At 36.1% G+C, this 26,808-nt stretch overlaps 1 protein-coding gene and 1 long non-coding RNA gene across 6 annotated transcripts; both read right to left on the bottom strand.

The window, feature by feature from the left end:
* Nucleotides 1-1,133: 1,133 nt before the first annotated feature.
* LOC142505178 (uncharacterized) lies at nucleotides 1,134-2,230 on the bottom strand. Its single transcript, XR_012804387.1, has 3 exons — nucleotides 2,112-2,230; nucleotides 1,269-1,364; nucleotides 1,134-1,190 (listed from the first exon to the last, which is right to left on the bottom strand). It is a non-coding gene; the product is annotated as an uncharacterized LOC142505178 (long non-coding RNA).
* A 999-nt stretch (nucleotides 2,231-3,229) lies between these two features.
* Nucleotides 3,230-26,064, bottom strand: LOC142505077 (dnaJ homolog subfamily C GRV2-like). 5 transcript variants are annotated; one of them, XM_075617894.1, is made up of 22 exons: nucleotides 25,218-26,062; nucleotides 22,119-22,352; nucleotides 21,829-21,916; nucleotides 21,495-21,703; nucleotides 20,712-20,813; nucleotides 20,538-20,604; nucleotides 18,058-20,318; nucleotides 17,101-17,463; nucleotides 14,977-15,117; nucleotides 13,558-13,950; nucleotides 12,942-13,433; nucleotides 10,211-10,434; nucleotides 9,761-10,105; nucleotides 9,093-9,387; nucleotides 7,930-8,346; nucleotides 7,505-7,850; nucleotides 7,086-7,429; nucleotides 6,566-7,003; nucleotides 6,350-6,474; nucleotides 6,103-6,226; nucleotides 4,973-5,041; nucleotides 3,230-3,717 (listed from the first exon to the last, which is right to left on the bottom strand). In XM_075617894.1, exons 1-22 carry the CDS (start codon nucleotides 25,671-25,673, stop codon nucleotides 3,520-3,522), a joined length of 7,731 nt encoding a protein of 2,576 aa, XP_075474009.1. In that variant the 5' UTR covers nucleotides 25,674-26,062; the 3' UTR covers nucleotides 3,230-3,519. The 5 variants fall into 5 exon arrangements, with proteins under 5 accessions (XP_075474009.1, XP_075474010.1, XP_075474011.1 ...); XM_075617895.1 differs by having other exon boundaries at nucleotides 18,058-20,304; nucleotides 20,542-20,604; XM_075617896.1 differs by lacking the exon at nucleotides 25,218-26,062 and having other exon boundaries at nucleotides 22,112-22,249.
* Between the last annotated feature and the right edge of the window lie 744 nt (nucleotides 26,065-26,808).

Genomic DNA, 26,808 nt, shown 5'->3' with positions numbered 1-26,808 from the left:
CCAAATGAATCTGGAATTTGTTCGTCGTAGACTTCATTGAAAAATTGGGGAATTTCACGTAAATGTTGCTCTGGTGCAATATGAATGTTCTCTGTCATTGTTGCTCCCGACATTAACACACCCGCCGATGTCCCTTCATTTGCATTCTCAAACTGTTGATCATCTTCTCCGTCACTTGATGTAGCATAAAAATCATCATCGCTATTAATGACATGATGCGAACTGTCCCCAAATAAATCATCTTGCTCATCCATGTGTTCTGTAATCGGGGTGGGAATATTTGCAGCCTCAACAGAATTATCAAATTCTCTGACATTTGTGGTATTTTCTTCAGGAGCCCATGAATTTAAATCCAATTGGCCTGTTCTACTAGAACCCCATGCAACATCAACTCCTGATGAAACCGTGATATGATGATCCCAACCCCCTGAGGTAAAATCCAATTCTCGTGTTCTATTCATCCCCCATGCATAGTCTTCTTCAGTGTGAGTCGTGATATGGTGATCCCAAGGACCAGTGTCGATCCCAGAGTAGGTCTGAGCTGACTGTTCATCGACGTGATGCATAGAAGGTCCAGCTTCATTCAAACCTACTGTTCCCAAACCTTGCGTTATTACTGGCATGAATGCATCAAAATCGTAATCACTTACATTCTGTAACACTGGCGATGAATCAACATATAAGTACATGCAATCCAGTGTCGGCAACTCAAACATAAATTGTAGACTATCATCATCTGTGATATAGACATGCTCTTCAATGTAACGAGACAACGAGCTATAACAATATTTCGTTGACAATTTGATGCAGCATTTTGATGGGTCGATCTCCAGCTTCCGATGCACATAACTCACCAATTGAGAAAATGTAGTAGAGCGGGGGATTTTAATGGGCCTGGTCGCGGGGATACTATATCCAACCAACACTACCATCTTCAATAATGACATAGCCACCTACGTAAAGTAAGGCCTTGACAGTATCCATGTATGTGCGAAATATAAAACATAATTAATATTAAAAATATAAAATATAAAAAAATTATATAAAATAGTATAATGCAACCGAAAAAAATTATAATTACATTAATACAACATAAATAATAAAATTATAATATAAGAAATTATTGAAATTACCTTTTCAAATGTCGTTCAGCGGAATTTGTAATTAAATGAGCTACCGGAGTTTAATATCTGCAATTAATTACAAAAATTATCAGATATAATATACATAAAACAATTCAATATAGAATGAAAAAATATATATTCGACTTAGACTCGGCGCAATTCTCCCAAATTCTGTTACTCAGCACAATTCTCCGAAATCAAATTCTGAATTGTTGATACTCGGCGCAATTCTCTAAAATTCTAAGATTTGACAGAAAAATATCAAATCAAATTAGGAATTCCAATAATCACACGATCAATGCAATTTATAAAGGGAGGAGAATCACAGATTCTTTATAACTAACAAATAATACCACGGAGTGAAGAAAAATAAAGAGCTGCGCAAGAAGAATGCCGAAAACTTGATCTGAAGGACTGATGAATTCACCAAATACTCGGTGTAATTTTATTACATAATTTTCAGAAATTTTTTGTATATAACAACACAAATTAAAAATTAATATAATTTATTTATATTAAACTTTTAAGTAAGTTATTTCAAAATATATAGTCTGATAAAAAAATTTAATTAGAATTATCAATTTCTTATATTACTTTGCATTAACATAAATTTTTTATAATATTATATAAATTATATTAACGTGCTCAAAGTTATAGTAACTAAACACTATTTCATATATAATTTTTTTAAAAAAACATAACAAAATACTTTATAATTTAGTATTAAGTACAATAATATTAACTCATTCTTATATTAAATTAATTTAATTATATTAAAAATATTAACCTTCAAATATTTCAAAAATCACAATATCATATTTATTATTTTTTTAATATTCCAACTATTTTTTAATATCGCGATTAATATTAAAAATATAATATTTAACTAAATTATACTTAATCATATAATGTTAGTGTACAAAATTATAATTATATTAATATAATATAAATAATACAAACAAAATATTTAAAAATTACTTAAATTACCTTCTCCAACGTAATTGTACGGAACTTGTAATAATATCAACGGACGGTGCTAATATCTGAAATAAATGACAAGTATTATAAAAAAAATTACACAAAAAAAATATTAATTCTTAATATATAATTATAATATTATCAACGAAATTAAACATTACCTCTTGATATATCTTCAAATGAAAAGAATGATAAAATCAACAATTAATATTAATACAATATCGAATTAGAAAAGATCCGAATGCGAGAATTATCACCGAAAAAAAAATATTTTCGGTCGAAAAGAAAGAAGGAAAGGGTTACGATTTTGAGGAGAGGAACATTTTTATTTATAGTGGGAACACACACGGTGTAGACGCGGAATGGACACGGATTCAAAGAATCCGTGATAGTCTGTCACGGATTCTGAATCCGTGACAGACTCCGTGACCACTCATTTTTCTTTTTTTTTTTTGTTTTTTTAATTTTTTTTAAAAAAGGATGAATCCGCTGCAGTGTGCAGCGGATTGTTATACTTTTATAAACCTTCACATTTTGCAATATTTTTATAATTATTATTTTACTTTATAATATTTTAAAAAAAAACCCATACCTAGTTGTCGTAATATATCAAAAGAATAGTCAAAACGTAGTTTTGTCCATTTATATATTATAATATAATATAATAACTTAAAATGGAATACGATTAACAATATTTAGATAGTAAATATAAATACCCTTTCCAATATAATATCCCAAAACATTGGATTGCCCCGCATATCCAAATCACAACGTATCTCGGACATCCAATTTATATTTTGACAAAACTTGTGTAAGAGAAACTCACGGATCGTATTTTGTGAGACGGATCTCTTATTTGAATCATCCATGACAAAGTATTACTTTTTATGTTAATAATATTATTTTTTATTGTGAATATCGGTAATACTGACTCGTCTCACATATAAAGATTCGTGAGACCGTCTTACAAGAGACGTACTCATTTACATTTTATAGTGTTGCCAGAAGATATCCATTTTGCATCCTAAATTGGATTCGAATATTTGTGAACAAAATATTGTTCAGAAAGAAACAACTCAGATAATGGAAAAATAGTCGCAACTCAAATTATGCCACAAAGCACAACAAGTCATCAAACTCGCCTCAACATGCTATACAAAATAAATTAAAAGGTAATTTACAAAGATAAAAAAAAAATTTTATTAGGAAAAAAACTAGTAAAGCCTGAAGGTGGAAAAGATCTAAACGGGGGAGGGGAGAAAGAGAGCTATACAATTTACAATGTACAAGTGAAAATAACTCAACTCCGGCGAAAATGACTTCAACCAATTGTAACCAACACATTTCCTCTCATTTCGTGGCATGCGATTGCAATAAAACTTTGTATCCTTGATTAACGCGCGGCATTTACTTTTGCTTAGCCATGCCTTCCATTCGAATCAGATGTAATTGTGGCAGGAAATTTTTTATGACTAGGTTGTGTTGGGGGAGCTGGTAATGCATATGTAAGACTAGATGCCGAACTTTCGATGAGACCAGCAACTCCAGCGGCTGAAGTTTGAGCATTTGAGGGAAGAAAAAGATCATGCCTTTGATCTTTATAAGCATTCCAAATCTACAAGAAAAAAATATACCACATAAATACAAAAATAGTGATGATGATTTTGAATAAGGAATTGCATCAAATAAAATTTAGACCAAACACTTCGATTTTGAGATAGATTCTTGACCACGGAGTCTTTATTTTGATCATTGATACCTCTATATCTTAACCACACTTCAACTTGCGTTGAGTATATACCTCTATACACCCCAGCTTTCTTTACGTTGTCACAACCAAGAGAAACTAAAAACACCGAGGCAGCGACTCTAAACCACTCTATAGTATTCTACTCTAATATCCAACAAGAGAGAGAGATCTGAATCATGATGTCGTTCTCATTGCTTCGTAGCTCTATAGATATAAAACAAGTACACGATCTCCGGGAACTAGAAGAAGTTATCCATGAGCAAATACTATAAAATCCATCCTTGAGCCTAACTTATATACCCCCCCTGCAATTTGAAACAAACTAATTGGAAAATACATTTATGCAAATGTATATGCTGTGTATGGAGTTAAAAACCCCTTCAATCCATTTGCAAGCTTCCCGTTTCAATCCTGTGCACATCATGATCTCCAGGAACTAGAAGAAGTCATCCACAGGCAAACACAATAAACTTCTTCCTCGAGCCCAAAATACCCCCTTACAATTTGAAACAAAGCAATAGGAAAATACAATCATGCAAATGTGTGCTGTTTTTGGAGTTGAAAAAACCCTTCCATCCTATTCGCAGGCTTCCTATGCATCAATGCTCTGTTTAAGACAAATTCGATCATTGGCTTCACATGGATGGACCACGTGAAAGTTGTGCATAATGTAGTACTAAACCATAGTTTAGCACAATTCTTCTATAGAGAAACAAAGTACTTAACTACTTTATAATGAACTCATATAGCAACTTGGATAAACCTATTTGTAGAGTGATGATGAATACGGGTAGTTGTGACAGTATCTCATTTTGTAATGGTGCTTGCGCAAACCCACAGGGCATGAGACTTGCTTTGATACAAAAATTTGAGAAGGGTGTTTCTCAAGCCTTTTGTGAATGAAGTTATCAGTGTTAGATCAAGTGAACATGAAACACTATGAGCGAGATTGGAGCTTAGGATGGATCCTAAAGAATCAGCCCCAGTACTTTGGAATTAGCTCAAAAACAGATCAACAATATATTAATCCCTCAAAATTTAATAAAACCCTTGTTAAAGAAAATTTTGAGATAGGCTTCAACAAATAAGCATGCATATAGATTCAGGAGTCACAACTTACATCAGAGGCATCTAATATGCCGCGCACTTTGGTACAGTAGGCCCCTTCTGTTGTAAATGCGTGCAAAACCTTCACAAATATAGAAAAGGGTTACAACCATAAACACCGGGAAAAATAATAATTTGCTAAAGTAAAACCATCACGCTGTTCAGAACATCTTGAATAGCTCGTCGTTTGAGTACACTTGAAATTTTTACCCAATCCACAAAATATAGAAAATAATTTTGGAAGGTGAATCTAACCATTCATCACGAAAACTACAAGAAAAATTCTATCAACGGGATAGAGAGACCTTTTCTCAAATCACATCACATATGAGAGAAGAATTTGATATGTGAATTATTGCTTCTTACACCATATTAGCAGTTAGACAACTACACAAACACCGCTGAATCATGCACCATTGCAATTCATATACTTGACACTGTTTGCTGAAGCGCTTTTACCCGAATGATCTCCTTGGAGAAAACATGCCAAGATTTTTTTTCTCCATTTCATCTGGCAGTTGACTCACAATGTGTTCGTCTATAAAGCACTTAACCTTTTAAAAGTTTGCTGCTATAAACTTTTTTACCCTAAAACTTTTTTGCAACCATCAGAAGAATAAATCATGCCAAAAATGAATTGACAAACTTCGGAAAAAATCATCATACTTTGATCAACCAAAAATCGATTCTCAAACCATATGGTTCCATTCAAGGAAATATAGAAACGGAGTCCGAAAATTTTTTCAACAGTCAAAGTTTAGTTCATAGAAATTAATCATTTAATGCTGAAACAAATACAAGCAAAGAACATCTACAAAATGGTAAATAAACGTACTTAAACAAAATTAATTTCAGGGGGGATAACTGCTTAATCTTGATATGTGGCAGTGAAAGTAAAATTTCATTGTTTCGAAGGGGTAAAGAGCAATTTGCTAAACTTTAAAACTGAGGTAGATAAGCTCCCTACAAAGTGAAGGTAGATTTACCTTTAACCAAAAAACATATTTAAAATATAAAATCACTCTGATTTCAACTGGATAAATCGTAATATTGAGTTTAAAGCTTCACATACGAGCATACACCTGTAACGTTGGAATCCTTAAAGGGGACATTATGAAAGCTATTATTTGACTAGTACCCCACCTCAATTGCAAGAACTCGGCCAATCGATGCTTCTGACTCGTTCCAATTCAGCTGTGAGGAAACCCCGTTTCTTACCCCAGCTCGCCAATCAAGAAGACCAAGAAGAACTTCCACAAGGCCAACCCTAGCACAATCATTTTAAATATCACTATTGAAACACAATAGATGCGATAGAAGCATCGTGAAGCATGCAGCAAACCCCTAACATATTCACGGAAATACAATGAGAGGGCGGACGTTTACTCACTTAAGACCCTGAGCAACAAGTGCATCTCTTGCTCGATTTCCCGCACCTACTACACGCTTCAGAGTTTCAAGAGCAAGAATGCTTCCACCTTGCCAACCAATTGCTTTCATCAGAAGTGGAACCACCTGAAATCAAGAATAAGAAAAATTAAATAAAGGCATGTAACCAGACTATCAAAATTTTTGCACATCGCATATTCAAAAAATCACCACATACCTGGGGTGTACCAACACTAGTAGCTGCCATAGCTTCTGCACAAGTGGTGCTACCTGCAAGTTGGTGTAGGACACGCAAACAACTAAGGCGCACTCGCTCCTGAGGAGTCTGTGAAATTTTCTGAACAGAATCGTCCTCAGGCAAACAGGATTCTGAAGTCATTGTTTCTCTTCTTCCTTCATAAGCTACTGCTGAAACTAGTTTCGGTACATAACCTAGATATCCAACATGATCAGCGAGAGCAGGATATACTCTGAGTAATGAGACCAAGGAAGCAGAAAGAAGCAGAGGAAGCTCGGTGTCAACAGCTTGCCCATCATAATGTGTACCAGCGATGGAAGAAAGATACTGATCGAGCAAGCCCTCAAGAAATCTCTTTGGATTTCTAAGTGGAAATTTGGGATCTTTGAGAAATAATCTGACATAGATTCCCCCAACCTACACATCAAGAGATGCTATGAGTCAAGAAATGAATAAAATTCAGGCGTTCTTGGACTGACTTGATGGATCACAATGATACCTGAGGTTCGTCTCTCGTTTCCTTTTGGCCAGACGCCTGTTCAGGCACATCCCAATCAACAACACGTCCTTTCATCTGTTCATGATACAAATCTGAAGCCATCGTCGCAATTTGAGCAGACAGTGATGCCGCCATTGCTGGAGTCCATAAAAGTTCTGGAGTTTCTGTTGTTTGTTCAAGAGCATTGACAACTGCTTCTCCAGGACCATCCCTGATTATAGAGATAAGACCATCTGGCAGAAACCTGGCCAAGGTAATAGCAACTCTAGGTCCATGCATTGTCTGCCCAACAAGCTTTCCTAATAATGAGGCAGCCGCTGCTCTTTGCTGCAAAAGAATTTCATCTACAGAACCTCTCCATTTTAGAAAATCATAGAAAAGCTTCTCCTAGAATACTTACTGTTAATAGGATGCTATACCTTGTAATGGCAAGAGAAGTTCAAGTATGTAAACCACCCCACCATGCTTTGCAGCTGCCCATGCGAGCTCTGGTGTGCTTGCCAAGGCGTAGAGAACGTGCAGAACTCCTTCACGACAGGTGGGAGATGAGTGAATCATCTGCAATAAAAGAAGCAGACTAGAGCTATCTGCAACCATTGCCTCCACGCAAGGAGCATATGTTGTCAGGCGTGACAGAACAGTTAAGCATAACAGAGGAATGTCACTTTCTGAAGCAACTGGGAGAGAAAAGCACTCAAAAAGGGGTAATAACTTTTCCTTTGAGGACACAACAGAAGCTAAGTTGGGATTCTTCGTCAAGACGTACTGGAAGTACAAAAGCAAAAGCATCAAAGTCAGCTAAGTTTATAAACTGTCAAGCTAAGCAAAACTACAAGATACATACCTGAAGAGATACCAGACCGTACTGAAGTTTCTTGACTAACTCTATCTCCTCCGTGCGCATGACTTTCCCACCATTAGAGGGTGAAGAATCGCAGGTAGAGTCCTGCTCAACAGATGATCCAGAGTTTATATCATCATTACCCTGAATATCTGAACCTTCATCTGATACTTTATTCACTTGATGTGATATAAAATCGACAAGGGCCAAGCAGAAGATCTCAGGCTCAGTGATTTCAAAGTCTGGTTGATCATTGTAGACTCTCAAGTACACATTTCCAACATAGAGTTCTTTTGACAATTCTTCATAAATAAATGAATGTGAATCTTTAAGGTCATATGAACCATCAGGCCCATGCAGTGCACGCTGTTCTTCCACAAACGTCAAAAGTTCGGCTCGCGTAGAGGAGTTCCAAATTATCTACAACCCAAAGGTAACAGTAATATCAATATTTGCACATAGAATGCTGTTCTTGACATTAGCACTTGATTCATCATGCATCAAAATGTCTTCAAACTGAAATGCTGTTAGTATCACTAACAAAACCACTTCTCAACCAACACCTATAAGTTGGAAACAGATTTCTGCATGCAGCATCAGGACAACCATTGTACAATCGATAAATAAAAAAATCATAAAACTGGTGTGAGGAACAATTTTCAGCTATTCAATCAACAGTCAGAAAACAAACAATTGAATCGGGTAAGTATGTCACTGTCAGCTAATTGCATTAAACATCAACCAGTTTCGTCATTGCAAAATCTGATTTTTTTTCTTGCAACTATTACATGTTTAGATCACTAGGCATGAAGTTTTTTTATGAGGGTTTTATTCCTGTGCTATCCTCGTTATACAGCTTCACACCAAGGGATAAATGTGACAAGATTCAAGAGGACATAATGAAATATATTTCAATAGACATGCAGAATATTCAACTGATTTCATCATTATTTTTTCTCACTATTTTTAGTGACACAAAATGCAGAAAAAAAACATTACTATATTACACATCTGAGAAATACAACTTCTTAAAGAGCTCTGTAGTAGTTTCATGATAGCAGCTAACATGCAGATTGTAAAATATTTAATGCCAACATATTACAGAATGCTTCAGCAAATAACTTCTCCAACATATTATTTGTAAAAGGAAAGATCAGCAACAATACCTCAGGAGATTCCAAGTTTGAGTTTAATGTGGCTAAAAGATCTTTGGGTGATTTATCTTTCAGCATGCTTGAAAGTTTAGGAGTCAGCAAAGCTCTCAAGGCATCAGATGCAGCCTGGTTATAGGGAGTTGGCATCTCACTGGTCTGTAAACCAATAAGCCTAGACAATGCATAAGACGCTTGTACAGCATGGGAATTCTTCGCTATTTGAACACTGGTTCCAACACCATGAGCATCTGTCTTATCCGATTCCTCTGCAGTCGAATCATACTGAAGCAACAAAGGTATGAGGTACCTGAACAAACATGAGCTAATTCATGAAGTCACAAGTTCATGAAAAGGGCCAGGAATTAGTTAATGGTATAACTAGGGAACATCGACAGACAATAGTTTTTGATAAAACCGTGGAGAGTGTTTATCCAAGAAAATACACATGAAGCAGACAGAGAGTTTGGAGCCCAACTTTCAAGCTTCGTAATAAAAATTTACAGAGCTCACCTAGAATAATGACAACTCTTCAGAGAAAAGTATGCTCAATATTAAGGCCCAAAAAAGCCACAAACAATCAAATCAAATTATGAAATACTCAGTAAAGAGCTATATCTCATACTAAAGCATTGATGGAGGCACTGACAATGCAAAAAGAAGCATAAAACAATCTCGCTTACCACAACACACCAGCCTTCAGTAAAGCGTCTTGAAACTCAGAGGATACAGAAACTCTAGCAACAGTCTGAAGGGCAGCATCAACAGCAGCAGCCACAAGCTCAAGTTCAGTGCAATGAACAATGTCCTCAACCAGTCCAGAAAACTCTAACATCTCAGTTCTGGCACTTTCAAATTGACTCAAAACTGAGAGAGTTCGCATTATGTTTGCAACAATGGTGGTGGATGGCTCATAAGCAGGAGTTGTTGGTTGGACCACACACATGCATCGTGAAAGAAGAGTTCCAAGAAGTGGTATCCCACCATCTCTAACAAGCTCTTCACCGTTTAATGAAGAAGATGCACACCTGAAAGATGTGACGGGTATGGTGATAAACACAGCTTATCGAGTACAAACACAAACTGCTGAAAAAAGACGAGAACAGATAACCAAATGTGGACGATGAACTTACGTTAGCCAAACAAGCTCAGAGGCCGCAACTAAAAGCGGTGCTCGGTCAGAGGATAAAAAATTGTTGTCAGTTGAATCGACTGTAATGGCATTTAGCAGCATTGGATATCCAGCGTATTTAAATGGCATCAATAAGTTCCCGTATCGCCTGTATAGGATGCACTGGCCCTTTAGTAGCAGCAACAATCTCCAAGTTTGGGGGCCTTGCAACCCTTGCATGGTCACCTAGAGGAAATCAATCAGAATTCAGTAAAGCTGCCAAAGAAAACACAATCTAAGTGGCAATTATGTCTTAGCAAACATTTTGAATATAAATCAGCTCAAACAAGACAAAAGTAAACAACAATCTTCTTAACCACCCACCTCCAAAATATACAGTCAACATAAGCCAATAAAAACCAAAAGGAATGAGAGGACATCAAATGAACATGAGAAAATGACAACAAATAAATAATGAGATTTACTTTCTTTGAATACTTGTTAATGGAAATTTAGGAAAAAATGAATATTGGAGTTTAAAATAGACATTTTACAGCTTCCATTAGGCAATTTTTACACATAAATTCGGCATGTGCAAACATTTCAGAAGTGAAGTAGAGATGATTGTGATTTTCTAAGAAATGTTTGCTACAATAGAATACCAGCACTTTCTGTTACATGTTAATACCAATACCCTCCTTTCGATCAACAGCCATTAAAGTTTGACTTCCCTCTAAACTTTTGGCAATGGTAACGCCAACACTACCACAGATCAGTACATGTACAAAAAGTCACAAACTAATGTACTTATGATCAGAAAACCACTTTCATCATCAATCTCACCTCCTACTGTGAGAAACCCATATCTAAAATCAAATCCAATTAAACTAAAACAAGCATGCCTCACATCAATTTGATATCAGTTAAATGGATTCTCATCCGTCGTTCTGCTCAATCAAGTGTCATCACCAAAATTTAACGAAACAGACGACATCCTTTGTCAACACTTTGTTACTCCTGTTAAAGCCATTAGGTCTATCTATTTCCCTGACTTATATACTACACGTCTTTCACCAGGTACAAAAAATCAATAAATTTGGAATTTTATGTCTATTGCAGCTTCTCACAGATTCTTATTCACCAGTTACATAAGCAGTATAGGGGTGCTGGGAACAGTAACATTAAACTTTAGAGCGATTAGTATACTAGAGCCAACATTCATAAACCAAACTGGCCATCCGTGGACCAGGTTAGAGGGGGGCATAGACGATGGAGCTAACTGCTTAGTGTTATCAGAGAAGGTTGAAAGAGAGTACATGGTACTTTAATGTCCTTTGAATAGAAAAATGGAATTATCTCTTCTATGAATCAATCAAAATCATTAAGTTACGCCAACATACGAAGGGTATGTCCCTAAATTGAAAACAGTGCATATCTAATCCTCGAAGAAGAGAGCAAAAAAGCTTAAAGATAAAACTTGTATGAAATTCATGAAGGCATGGTCATGTAATTTAACTTCAATCATTTGGCACTCAATAAACTGAAGGGACCTCCAGTTTGTTTTCTAAAAAGAACTGATAAGAATGCTATTATTAATAATAATGTTAATAATTATAATAATATGATGATAACAACAACAACAACAACAACAACAACAATAATAATAAACAAATAAAAGTCTCAGTATGTCACTGATGGCTTTGCCGTCACAATTATATAATCACAAAATGATGTTTGGAAACACAGAGTAGAGACCTTTCACTCTAATATTTGTCATATGTGAACATTTATCCAATTTCAAGTTTAATTCAACAAATTTTAAGATTCTTGGCTTTAACAAAACCAGATAAGAACAAAAGCATTTTGTGAATGCCGCTGAAGCATTTTACAATCCATAAATGTATCAAAAGGTTAATTTTTCTCTCATAGATTATGACCATCAATTCCCTCTGAACTCTGAAGAACTAGCGCACACAGGTACAAATTATGCCTATGAAGTTTATGGTAAGACCGAACATCTACAAGCTTCATTAGCTGAGATAAACACATTAATAAACACAATTGGTTTTCATATTTAAGGTTCAGAGCATTATATTTAGGGTTTATCTTTCTCTTAGTTTTGATGTCCGTAACAATGACAATGAAATTCTTCATTTATTTTATTAACATTTTTCTCTTGTTTTTGTTTTTTTATAGGTTTGATTGGCATTTTTCCATTTCAATCAATCAGGAGCTCTTTTGATCTTTTTTTTTTTTGAGTACTCAGCATCATACCTATTCCCAAGACTCGTCAAACTCTCATCACTACAAATGAACATTGCCACCTACAATCATCGATATATGCTACAAAAATTTGGTGAAGCTACAGTAAACTACATTAAATGACAAAAGTATACAACACAGTCACGAGATCCTACATCAATGGCTATCAATATGAACAGCCTATTTTTTTGACGAGAAGCATGGTGTACAAAAATCCAACAATTTGAACTAAATGTGAAATAAGATCTAAATGTGAAAGAGTTTCAGAGTTTATCGATACTTGATCTTTTGAGGGATTTGAGTTATATTTATTGTTAGTTGCATGATTTTATCTTTCATGGTGGTGGATCACTAGTCCACTCTATGTAAAAAACAATATTATGTTTTATTAATATTATCAAGTTTCTTATCAAAAAAAAAAAACAGTACAAGTCCCTTTCAACTTTAGAAATAAAAATGGGTTTTACATAAGGACATTGTTCTAGGAATACCTGCAGGCACTCATATGCTTTCTGAACTGCCAAGAACTTCTCCCTCCCTTCAGGATTTTTGTCAGGATGATACTTCATTGCAAGTTTCCTATATTGTCTCTTGAGCTTTTCTTCATCAATATATTCGATCTGTTTCAGAAGATTAGGAATCTCGTCCAACTCCAAACTTTGATTTTTAGGGGCATCATCTCTGGATACATCTTCAATGGATATCTCCAGTATTTTGCAAGCCTGTTCTTCAGAAAGATCCATTGGTCTTCGACTTAACTCCTCACGCCACATAACTAGCAATGATTGCAAAAACTCAACATGCTCAACAATAGGCCAATTAGGAAATCTAATTTCATCACACAAGTTTCGGAGATAATAACGGTGACACCACATTTCATCTTTGAGCTCTGGATATGTCACTGGAGGCATTGGAGCATAATCATACAACGAATGACAATGTTGCGGTAATTTTTGAGGAAAATCACCAAGATGCTGAAGAACCTGAATGAGAAATGAAATAATAATTCAAGTAACTGTAACAATTGTTTAATTCACAGATGACTTGAGCATAATATTCATTTGGAAGTAAATAGTAAGAACACTAGCGGGGTGGATACACAACTACCTGACGGATAAGATTTTCTGCCCGCATCTTATGTGTCCAAATGATCTCAGGAGTGTCAGAATCAGAAACCATTGCTGCCACAAATGCAACTGGCCCACTACGCTCCAGTACATAGAGCAAAGACTCTGGTAAGAGGCCACCTAAAACACTACGTTTTGCCAAAACCAGAGAAGAGGAAACTGTGGCTTCTTCACCACCATGAAAGGCTTGATGTATATGTGTTACTGAGAAAAGTTGTGCGATTGAAAGAAGATTAGATCCAGGGTATGCGAGGGCGAAATAAAATGCGCCAGTACTGTACAGTCTAATCATTGCCTTGGGATTCCTGGTAACGATATCCTTTAGTAAAGTAGCAGATGCTTCAACAATTGTTGGTTCACCAGAAAGTAATGCCTGTGAATGAAATAACGTGGCAATTAAATTTTAATACAATTTCTTCACACAAAAAAGGAAAAAAAAACAATGCCGTGCAGCCATCCATTCATCTTAAAACAAGAGTCAAAGTAAATCTCCCCAACAAAAATAGTAAGGGTAAATTATGTCTATCTCTATCAAACCTCAAGTATGGCACAAAAACCTCCCGTCCAAAATCATATTTACATCCAGTTCCTTGAGGTTAAACTTCTACATTTCGTATGAATCTCATACAAGGCATTTACATCCACCTCCTCTCTGAAGATACCTCTACTTCCCTCATAACTATGATTTTGGAGGTGATTGGTCTACTATGGACATTATCTTAGTCAAACAATGTAATTGAGCTAAATACTGAAGGAAAAAATATTATACTTCACCTCCAAAAGATCTAAAATCTAAGACTACAATTAATAAAGCTTACAAAAATAGTAAGGGTAAATTATGTCTACTCTAGGAAATAATATCTTAAGTGTGTGTTGCATGTAATGCCTTTCTAACTTTCAGGAGGGTAACATCTCATGCAAGCTTGTTGCAAATATTGAGTGTTTAATCTTTAGTCAGCAGTCAATAATATATATTCAGCATCAAATGCAAAAATAACCTCATATAAGTGACAGTCAGTGTGATCAACTTTGTGAGCATGCTGCATGCCATAGTTTCGGGACTTGTACTTATTCTCAAATCTCTCATAGTATTGCTCCAAGTGTGTGTTAACAACGTCTTCATAATTAAGCAAATCTTAAGCGATAAGAGACAATTATCATGATGAAGCAGAAGGCCGACATCAATAATTTTCGATAGCATCACAAAATTAATTTAGTATAATAAGATCTCAATTACAAGAGCAAATAACTTAGTGCTGTAATTTCTGGCTAAGATAAAGCAACCATGTGTTCAACATAACTCTGCATTAACTAGATTCAAGCTACATTTCGAGAATCTACAAGCCAACTGAAACAATATAATAAACCAATATATGATATAAACGCTTTTTAACATTACTTGCGCGATATGTGGAAGGCACCGAGGACTTGATAAAATCCTTTTTACTCTAGGTGTGGGTGTTACGATCTCTCCTGCATCATCTATATCTGAATGAGCAGCTACCATGCTTTGTAATATGGATAATGCCACCTGTCCTACCTGAACAAAGTGACAACCATCTTAGAAACATAAGACAAAAAATATTGATATGGTCAGATTAAAAAAACAGAACTCCTTCAAGGTTCGTTGCTGTCACACCTTCCTCGCACAGCTTGTTATACATGCCACCTTTCCAGATAGACTTACTGAAACTATATTGGTCCTTAACCTCTACTATTTACTGGTTGAATGTGGCCAGTATTTCTTCATGATTGTTTCGCAATTTTGGCTAGATTTCCCATATTTCACTAGTTAAACAGGACAAGAAGAGACAAAAAGAAGTCTTTTCCAGACGAGCAATGCACTAAAAAACCCTTTCATCGAGTATTCTAGTTATTTGCAATGTTAACTTTCCAAGAAATATTCAAGCCGTGTACTATTACAATTATATCAACGACAGTCAAAATCATGAAAATTTTCTTTAAAACACTCATTCTCTGGGAACTTAAATCAGCAGAGATTTGTAGATCAATAAAGAGTATGCATCTCTTTGGCATTTATTCCGATGTGCCTCAACATTTGGAAGTTTGACGCTATGTAAAAATGAATAATTTCCATTTAGCCACCAAATCATTTCAAGAGTGTTAGATTTTGTTTTTGAGCGTTTTAGGAGGAGTTCAGGGAAGCATTTTCGGAGAATGTTTGGGGAAATAATTTTTTTTTTGGGTTTTATTTTTAGAAAAATAAAGTTGTTACTGCAGATGTTAAATCATGTTGGGATGGTTGAATAAAATTATTATAAATTTTAAAATAGCATATTTTGGATTATAATAAATAATAGGATGATCAAGGAAATGATGAAAAAGTTTAATCAAGAGTAGTAATTACATTGATAGATGTGAAAAAGGATGGAAATTTTGATTTTGGGAAACGAAATAAAAACAAAAATATAATGATAGCATCTGTTTTTGTTTTGTGAAATGAGACAAAGATTTGGAAAAATGAAAACATGCGTAGTATAATTTTTTTACCAAATGGTACATCTCCCATCAGGGTACCAACCGTTTCCCATATCTCATGTTTCGGATTGCCATCTATTCATTTGTAAGGAATATATTATTGAACCAATCAATAAAATAAAATATTGTCCTATATTTTCATCACCAATCATGTGTCACTGATGTGTAAATATATCTATCAATTAGGTGATAATATTAACAATGAATAATAAATTATGTTAATACAGTTTTAAAATAAAATGCCGGCGCCGCGCTACATAAAACGAGGGGTGGGCTTATAGAACAACAATCCTTTAAGAATCACCAAATCAATTCCATTTCAAATATCACTAGAGTAACATATTCTAAATAAACCAGAAAGAACTCATGCACAAAAAAGTAGTCAATTAGTAGCCATTAGTGATAGAGCTCCACCCACGGTAAAGGAAATAGAAGAATCCTAACAAGCAAGAAATCAATGGAAGCATTGACAAAGAAGTCTGACCAGATATGCAGCCATCATCATGAAAATTGAAAATGCATTTTTCATTAAAATAAAATAAAATCTAAAGATTGAGTTCAAATGACCAAGACTCGTTCACTTTCGGCCATGAATTTGCAAAACCCTTGATCCTGAAAGTCTTCTTTAAAATATTCTAAAATAACAAAGAAGATAAAATATACATAACAATCATCATTTGGTATTTCTTCCTGATGCTCCTGCCCCTCGATCAAATCCTATTTCATTGAGGGATTAAATGCACAACATTTTCTATTATCATAAATAAACAATATTTCAGAACCATTAACTAATGGTTACATTCACTATCAATCTCATTGAATCTATGTTAATATCCATTGCTCGAAACTAAAAGTCACTAACAAGACATGTATAGAAATTTGAAATCGTGATAAATAAAAAAACTAGGTAATGGAGGTCCAACCATTTTATTGGGGAAAGCCGGAAAGGTTAACACCAATAATTTACTCAATTTGAATTGTGTTTACTAAATAAAGGAAACAGTACATTTTCAAAGAATCTTACCTGGATCGCAGTAAGAACGGGAACTCGAGTAGCCATTGCCCACCGGAGTTCACGGATGTCTCTTAGTCTCTTCCAGTCTGCCATCCCAGACGCCAAGCACCTAGTCGTCCAATCAATTTCTTTTATCGCCCAAAATCTTCTAATTGCATCCTTCTCCACTGGCCCAACTTTAACATTATTATTGTCTATGATCATCCATTCCTTTAATGGTTCCATAAAAGCAGTGGCAGCAATTAAGTTAGACTGGAGTGGTATAGCAGTTCTTTCAGAAGTCTCGTGAACTACTGTCAGTAAATCTACTGCAAGCACACAACCTCCTACCAAGACACATGCCTCTACGTTCAATAAAACCTTCATCAAAACCTGTTCATGGAAGGAAGCATTAACTTAAAAATCAATACAAAATTAATAATATTTGTGCCAGTGATATATTTTTAGACTCGTCTGTGAATATTATTATGAATCTTTATTGCTCATGATACCCTAAGACACCATCACTGTACCAAGTTTTTACCCTTTATATATTCTTCTTCATTTAATCTTTTAAAGCGACCTGCATATGAGAGATTCTAAACTTACAAAATAAGATCTGATTTTAAGAATTTCGCGATAGTTTGAGAGTCGACAAGCCCTTCTGCTCTCCATTTTATTTCTTTTATTGCAGACCGCTGAAGTTTTGCAGTATTTTCGAGATCATTTCCCACATTTACCATAACCAAACATGTCTCAATCCCTAGGCCTGCATTTGTTTCCTGTCTTAAAAATAATATATATTATTCCTCTTCCCAGAAGATAAGCCTGACAGTTCTCCATCATAGAGCAATAAAGATGCACTAATCTTTCGAGATTGATTTTAGATTATATTAATTATAAACTGGCCTTCGATCAGGGTTAAATCACGTGAGCTGGAAACTGAGAGACAGCTACTTTATTGGGGAAGGGAGGTAGCACATTTACCTTTAAGAGAAGTAGAAGCCGGTGTCGTAGAGCTCTATCATTTGTCCTGTCCAAGAGTACTGTCACATGAGCAGTACCCTCAAACGTGCCTATCAAACTGTGATGCTCTTCATATACAATGGCCATAGCCCTTGCACAAAGCTCCCTGACAGAAGAACCTCCCCCTCCTCCAAAACCATCTAATCTTCCCATATCACACCAATCATCTGAGGGACCCATTTCATCCGGAACAGCACCATCTACGGTCAGGCCCGTGTCTGCATCACACAGGAATCGATGGTAAAGTGCTCTGAAAAAAGAAACAGGATCACGCAGTGGAAAGTCCTGAGCCCTGCTGCCGCTGCCACTCTCAAGAAGCAATCGCAAATAATATTGACCCACACAAACTTCTTTGGCCAAGCTGGGGTACCTCACAGAAAATTCTGTGTAGTTCCATGAAATTTGTGGCAGACATTCTTGCACGCTGATACTTTCCTCAGATCTACCGCCAGGAACAATATCTCCAGTTCGTTCCTTCTCAAGGTCCAGTTTATGAACCTCAGCCTGCAAAGCCTCTCTCAATTCCTGTCTAGTACGCTCATTCCAGATCAAATCTGCACGATTATGATCAAGACCAAAAACTCGCCAAAAATCAGGCCAGTTTAATAGCAATCTTCCACATCCAACAAGAGAATTCTCCAAGAACACCTGGGCTGGAGCAGGAAGGCCTGGCTTTTCGGGCTCAGATGAACCAACATCAGAATCAACTTTGCTCCTAACACTTGTAGCAACTGATTCACAAGCATCCGCAGGGATATCAGAAGAAGAAATGCCCTGTAACTGATCCGTTGGAGGGATCCCTACAACCGGGAGCTTGTTAGAAAATTTTTCCATCCCCTGAGTTAAAGAAGGACGAACAGATGGAAACAACCCACTTTTTGAATCTCCAGCAGACTTTTGGTAACCATCTGAACCTCGAAATGGGTAAGGACTTGTCGGATGTGTTTGCTCAATAACTTCAGCAGCATTGACAGAAGGAAAGGAGTGTCCTTGAGATGGTATTGCTTTTCCAGGACGATTCCTCCTTTGTTGAAGTAGTCGTCGCTGTCTTCTGCTCATCAAGGAACCTTCCTGATTAGATACATCATCTAATGAAGTAGCCTGAGATCGTGTATGCAAATAAGCGACCAACCCAGGTGGCAGAACTCTAGATAACAAATCAAGAGCAGGTTGATAAGAATCTGCCCATAGAGCAACAAGTTGTCGGCTGACATCACGTCGCTCTCCAGCAGGAAGGTAAAATCCATGTAACAAATGCCTCAGCAGCGCACCATCACGTAAAGCAGCATCCCTCATTGATTCGGCTGCAACAGCATCTTCTTCTGCTATCGTACGCATAACTACTGCAACAGTCTCTCGAACACTTTCCGCAGGATGTCCAAACAGAGCAAACAAACGACGACGTAACCCAGCCACAAGGCGTAGTAACTCAACAAAAACTGTGTATTGGGTTGTTTCACCGTGCAGTTCACATATCATTGCTTCAAAAACTTCAACAACAGTCATGGACAATAAAGGTGAAACTGACACGGGCTTTAATCTGTTCACAAGGATAATTAAGTTACTATGATCAGAAAATAATACAGATTTGGTGTGCATAATTGTTGCGTACTGTTCTCCTTTTGTATCGGATAATATGTTTGCATCCCCAGGATCACCACCAATCAGCAGAGCAACAAGCCCAGCCGTTTCAGCAGCTACTCCCTCAGAACCATTTCTAAGCAGTCCCATGATTCTTCCAACAGCGGCAGGAAATGACATAACATGTGAAGCAGCACTGCGCGAAGAAAGCAACCTCCGTAAGCATGCAATGAAACCTATCACTGTAGCAGCTGCTTTAGGAGATGGAGGAGGTAAAGGTGGGGCTTCCGGAGGAAGATTAGGAGCAGCAGGAAGCAACGTAATCAAGGCCATCAAAGTCACCTCAGGTACTTCAACATTGGGAGGAACACCACTAAATGGAACACATGCATTAAATTCTCTTATCCTACGCCACAGTTTAGCTCTTGATCCAGGAATTGAGCCTCCTTCAGCCACAGCGTCTTTCGCAGCTGCAGCCAGGTATTTCAAATGCATGGTAGCAAATTCAGTCTCAACAAGGAGCTGCTGCTGACTTAAGGGATATTGCAGACATACTCTGCCACAAGGAGGATCGATTCGATGGCCAGGCATCGTTATCCTGGGTAAGACGGGAACTGGATATTGACCCTGCACAATCGGAGCTATACCATATTCAAACAAATTTTGAATTAAGCTTATTGTTTAAACTCAATACATGTCAATTGCAAACTGGATGCACATTTTTAATGCAATATACAAGGAACAAGTCAAACCATTTAAAATTAACTAGAACACACTGTAGTCAGTCAACTACACATGCAGAAACAGTTGGAACAAAATTACCAATTAAAAATTATTTGACCACCAAACAGCACATATACCTACTTCAGATTGCAAAACATCCCGAACTGCAGCAAGTAAGCTATCACGAGAAGTACTAGCATACACCTGAAATATCATCACATGTTAGCAACTCTGTTTGCTTTCCAATGAAGCAAAATTTAAGTAACTTTTTCATGATAATATTTGGTATGCTTCTAAGCCAAAATACTCACATGAGTAGGACATCCATCATTAAATTCAACAGCAAACATCTGTGGCTCCTCAGCTAATCGAACAAGAGCACTAACAGCGGATAGAGGACGAACAATAACGGCCTTCAAGCATTCAGAATGAAAAGTCACACTTGATTAACAATTCCATCTAAACATACATCCAGGGAAAAATGTTGATGATGCAACACTAACTCATCACCATCACTCATCAACAGTTAAGAAACAGGAGAGATGCGACACACACACCAACTTAATGTGCAAATTGGCAATACTTCAGAACTTCAGTATGGATTCTCCTAATTTTGTTTGCAGAGTCGATAATAATAGATCAATATAAATTAAATTCTGTCTCGAGCAGTGGGTTCACAAACCACCTGTGATCCCACTAAGTACCGAAGGCAATGATGTATAAAGCGACACTTCGAAATAAACAAGAGTTAAAATGTGGAACACCGTGGTATAAACAAAAATAATTAAAATATGAAGCAACAAATCTATAGAAAAAGACCATAACCTACAAAGAAGCTTTGACGAAAAACCAACCAGTTTATACAGATCACTTGAATGAGTAAATTTGACATTTTTGGTTCGAAAGATTCACAAACTTTCAAAAGGCATATAAAGTCAGCAAAAATAGTTAGATACGAATGCAAATTTCTTTTACTGTGTGACGCCGGCAGTCCAAGAAGGCAGAAAGTTTTCTCACAAAGAAAACATTGATTGCACATGAAGAACATCCATAAAAATTATATCATCTGAGATGCACTACAATCACATGCTTACTTCATAGTTTTCTGGACGCCTTTCAACAAGAGAAAGCTTGGTAAGAATAAGTTGCCGAGATACAGCATCACCAAAGTCCCCAATTCCTCCTTTTGGTCCGAGTGCCAAAGTTGATCCAGCATAAGGTAGCATCCCATGAGCAGCAGTCCGCAATCTGGTGACGGACCAACCACCAAGAGGAGTTTCTTCTGCCCCAACAGCCTCTTTAGCTGCAGATTAAATGTGTTTAAAGTTGAAATAGAAGACACGTGCAAACACGTCGTATGGATAAAACTACAATGGATCCACAAATTTAAACCACATACTAATTTTAAAACAAGATAGTAGAACATACCCCTCAGTTTCATGTACTCCGTGATGGTAAGTGATTGAGAACTGTCAACAGCTAATGTCACCCCAACCATTGCAGTTGCAGTTTTTGTCTGGAGCATGACATTTAAGCAATGTTGTTTAGTACATAAGCATTATCAGAGGCATAATACTTGCCCAATAAAGTCATTAAAGAACAGCATCTAGGTTCTTAACACAGTGTCAGAAAAGTTAAACCAAAAGAAATTTGAAAGACAACAATATGGATTTTCATAGTAACATATGAAATAAGGAAGGAAGTAATGTACTCCATACTAAATTTGATACGATGACAGCATTTGAAGTCCCTGGAGCAGCTTGGAAAGCTTTAGATTTCCTTCCATAAAGAGAACAAAGAACAAATCCTCCATGGTCAACATTTTTTCTTCCCTGACCATCAGATAAAAGAACAATGGCAGGAGAATTCATATCTCTGAAATCCAAACACCAACTAAGTTCTCCAGACTCCAAATTTATCACCTCGACTCCAGCATAGGTGACTTTCATTTTCTGCAAAAAACAAATTCATTATTCCTCGGAATTCGAAACTTTAACACGCATATTATAGTAAGATCTGGATAAGCTGAAAACTACCAAAGGTCAAAGCAGATTCTGTTATACCTCTAAATCATCAAACTCCAGATAGTAAAATATTTTAAAATAATTAGGAAATGGTTGTTAAAAGGTTACAATACTTTAGCCAAGTTTAAACTACCAACAGTGCACCATGTGAACAAGGAAACTATCGAAGAATCCATCCATGTTCTTTGCGTCAGATTCCCATTTATAACTCTCTACTTCCATTTCAAGCTTCAAATTGGCAAGTAAATATAAATTGATTTGACAACTTTCATGAAAAACATAACATCCAGCTCAAAGATACCTTGAGGTAAATACCTGCTGATTAAAATAAGGGATGACTGATACGTGCGGAACACCAGACAGGGGAAGAGAGCTGAGAACATGGAAAACATATCCCACTAATGTAACAGGGGAAAATTTTTTGGCAAGTGGTGGTTCATTGCATATGCTGGACGGTATGGCTGGAAAGAAATCGAAGAATTTTTTATAACAAGGAAGAAACTAGAGAAAAACGCTGGGATAAAATCAAGATCAATATTGCAATGTGGATTGGCAATCATCAAGATTTTAAGAATGTCTCGATTTTTGATTTATTGAGAGATTGAGAATATTTGTATCATTAAGACAGCTTTGATATTGTGTGGTTCATGATGAGAGTGGACCACTAGTCTACTGATGTACTCACTCTTATTTTATTATTAATAAAATATCGTTTCTTATAAAAAAAATTGATTTTGACGCGCAAATTATCGGATAATTGCATATTGGTGTTTTTACAGTTTACTATGTTAGTTAACATACACACTTGTAACTAGAGTAAATTTGTATCGGTACACAATGTCGGCATTTTTATAGTGAACATATACATGGGGAAACATCTTGAATAGTTCCTGATTTTATTAGAGAGTTAACCAATAGGTTGAACAAAATAAAGTTATTCCAATTTCAAATAAATAAGCACAAATCGAGCCAATTTGACATATATTAATTCAAAAATGAATTAACAGTTTGTGCACAACAAATTTTACTCCGTAGAATGGTTGAAACTAATGATTCACGCTCACTACTGTCGGCATCTTTCTCCTTAATCGAGTGAGCTGCATGCAGGCACCAAGTTTTTGCTTCAGATACCATTAATTTTCTTTTGCTTCTGTTTTTTGTCTCATTTCACAATGAATTCTTACAACCAGGTCGCAGCTACTTATCTATTCCAATTTTGGTTATGCCAGCCAATTGTTCAAACAAGGAAAAGTATAATAGCAAGATATATTGCTTACTATTTTTCTATTTATCAGTATGTGAGTAGTCCCTTGCTTTAAATGAATATAAATGGAAGGGGCATACTGACTTGGGAGCATGCCTATTGTCTTCTCCATGACTGGTCAACTAGGGAATACCCCTAAAAACGAAATAGGTGGAATCCTATTGTTCCAAAGAACCACCAAAGGCATGATGTCACCCACACAACCATGGCATCTTCAATGGTTGAGAATACTTTTTCTGCCCTTCGTGGAACCTCGCTAGCGGTGTCCTATCTAAACAATTTACGAGGATATCTCTAGGTTTCCTTTAAGAAGTTCTCACAATGTTATTGTAGATTTACCCTCATTTTAAACATTAATTTCACCCCACTGACCATTGTTAATCTGGAAGGTATCATTTTGTCCCCCATGTTAAAAGCCAACCAAAAGCCAAACGATACATAAGATAATAAAATTACAATTCCCCAGTGGCATGACATGTATGACTGAAGATGATAGAGACAGTGAGACACCGTCTTTTAGTTCAAAAATTAGTATAATACGCAATCCACCAATTAGACAATTAATGTCGACGGAATAGTGAATCAATCATCCATTTTGCTAGAGGTTCTTATATATTAGAATTGTGCCTCTAGGCCCTCTACAGTAATGGGGTTCGCACCCGTAAGTAAAACATTCATTCTATTTCACTCCCATTGTCACACCCGGTAAAGCCCCTATTCTCCTATTCAACTACTTATGGGGAATCAGCTTCTCCAGGTTTAGGGATGGCCTCCAACAGTAGCAGTACCCCAAATACACCAACATATTCATATATATTTCTCATTTTCAGGTTATAATCATGAGGACAATTTCAGCCAACAAAACAGAAATGTGTAAACCAATTTTCAAAAACACAAACAAAATGTCAAAATATAAAGTTTATCCAGCAAAAACATCATTTGGAAAAAAAGAAGTACAGATGCTATGTCGTGTGCGATCCCTGTCATACTTAGTTCAGGCAAGTGAGAGTCTAATCCAATGAAAGACCAAAAAGGATTCTCCCAATAGTTGAACAATTAATCCCTCTCTTACTTTCAAGTACCATCTAAAAGGTTTCCTCACTACAAAATAAAGAAATAGCAAAGATATTACTCAGAAACAGATATTAAGCCAGAACTTCACTTCTTCTTTTTTACTTACACAGGTTCCCACAGTCCTACACCAGCAGCACATATTAGCTCGCAATCAACTTTTTTTTTAGTAGTCTAAATTCTAAAATAGATTTGTAGCAGAACTTTCAGAGAGAAAAGGCCGCCCCTTTCTTGCATCCTATGCACTTTCTCTACAGGAATAATCAACAAGATTAAAATGAACTGAGGTTCAGTCATATCATCCAACACATTAACTTTTCTTTTAATTTTCAGGTGTGTCAACTAAACTAAAAAACCGGAAAGTTCACATGAAACTCACCTATAGAAGGAGCAGAACCAATGACCAACAAATTTAAATTACATAGTGGAAGAAAAAAATCAGTGATCTTGACACTTACCAAAGAGACCCACTCTGAGGTCCTCCTCCGCAAATGAAGAACAGGAAATTCCATCACAGCAGCCAGCCTATTCCATCTTATCCTATGCAACTCGGTCAGTATACTCGCCCTGTATTTCGATGAAAACTTGATTGTCTTAAACTTCCCACGTCCATCAGTCCGCACACTGATACTAAACTCATTGGAATTTTCATCCCTCCCAATTATGGGAGCAGCACTTTCAAAATCACTGCCCACATCATAAGAATTGGTAACAGACAGCGTGTTCGGATCCAAGGTGATAATACTATAACTTGAAATGCAAAGAACTCTCTTGTAACGGCCCCGCCATGAGTGCTTAACCACTGAATAACGGGCCAAATACTCAGGCTCCTCGGGTGGGGCTGAAGAAAATGTGGCGGCGGGAGGTGGTGTTGTCTGATGATCTGCGGCAGCGTGGCGGGTGACGGTGTCCATTTGAGGTTCGGGTAAATAACGGAGATAGTGAGACTGTGGAGGACTATGACGTAGAAAGAACCATATTCCACCTGCCGACGATGACGGCAGAGGTCTCTGCCTTGACTGATTGGCACCCAGAGCTTCAAATATCAACCCTAGGAGGGTGATTCTTGCTACGTTAATTCAAGCGATCAAAATTCAACTCACGGTATAACTGATCGAATTCCAATCCACGCATACGTATCATAAATATGTTCATAAATCTATTTAGGGAGATTGAAAGAGTGAATTGGTATCGGATTAGGGATTGATGAAGGTAAAGAAAATGGCGGATGAATGTCGCCAGATGAGCACTGGTCACACGTACAGAAAAGAGAGACGTTTAGAAGAACTCCTCAGACTCGTCGATCACCAATTGATTAACACTATTAACAAATTTAATTTCTGTAAAAATAATAACTATGAAAAATTTCCATTTTTTCTAAAAATTTCACAAAACTTGTCTAATTTCCAACATAGTTAATCATTTGTAGTACATTGGTATAAATTTATGTCAATATGATAGAGTTCGAATTTTAGATATCACGTCGTTATTTTCCAATGCTACTGATGAAAAAAATCTAAAATCTAAAAATGCTCAAACCGAGAAATTAAAATCGCAAATTATCAGAAAACAAGACAAAAACAAATAAAAAAATGTAAATTACAATACCAAAAATATACTTTTTTATTATCTTTGTTGTAAATTATCCATTAAAAAAATATTGGACTTCAATTTGGGTTACTATGTTAAATATTTTTTCATGATTTTGAAGTAGTGTTTGTAAATATTTTAAAAAAAGATTATGAATTTTTTCTTTATAAATTTGTAAAACGTTGTAAAAGAAAAGTTCATAATAATCCATTATGTTATATTGATAAATGACAATATTTTCCTCTCGCATGTATAGAGATTTTCCATTCAATATAGATATAAAGTCAATCACTATCCCCTTGTAATTCACTGAACACTCGAAGGAAAATAGTTATTTTTTCTATGTCGAACCTAGCATAATTAATATTGAGTAGATTTCTTGTGAGACGATCTTACATATATTTATTCATGATACGGTCTCACATATGTCAACATTGTTTATATTTACAATAAAAAATA

Source organism: Primulina tabacum, chromosome 10 (genome assembly GCF_025594145.1).
Source record: "Primulina tabacum isolate GXHZ01 chromosome 10, ASM2559414v2, whole genome shotgun sequence".
NCBI classification, from domain to species: Eukaryota; Viridiplantae; Streptophyta; class Magnoliopsida; order Lamiales; family Gesneriaceae; genus Primulina; species Primulina tabacum.
This window is presented reverse-complemented; position numbering and strand designations above follow the sequence as displayed.

Bases quoted from the DNA above. Each gene is read 5' to 3' on its own strand.
- LOC142505077 (XM_075617894.1), bottom strand. From the start codon at position 25,673: ATGGACACCGTCACCCGCCACGCTGCCGCAGATCATCAGACAACACCA. The intron at 20,814-21,494 runs GTAAGCATGTGA...GAATGCTTGAAG, and splicing joins GGCGTCCAGAAAACTATGAA to GCCGTTATTGTTCGTCCTCT. The intron at 10,435-12,941 runs GTATTCCTAGAA...GATTTCCTCTAG, and splicing joins AAGCATATGAGTGCCTGCAG to GTGACCATGCAAGGGTTGCA.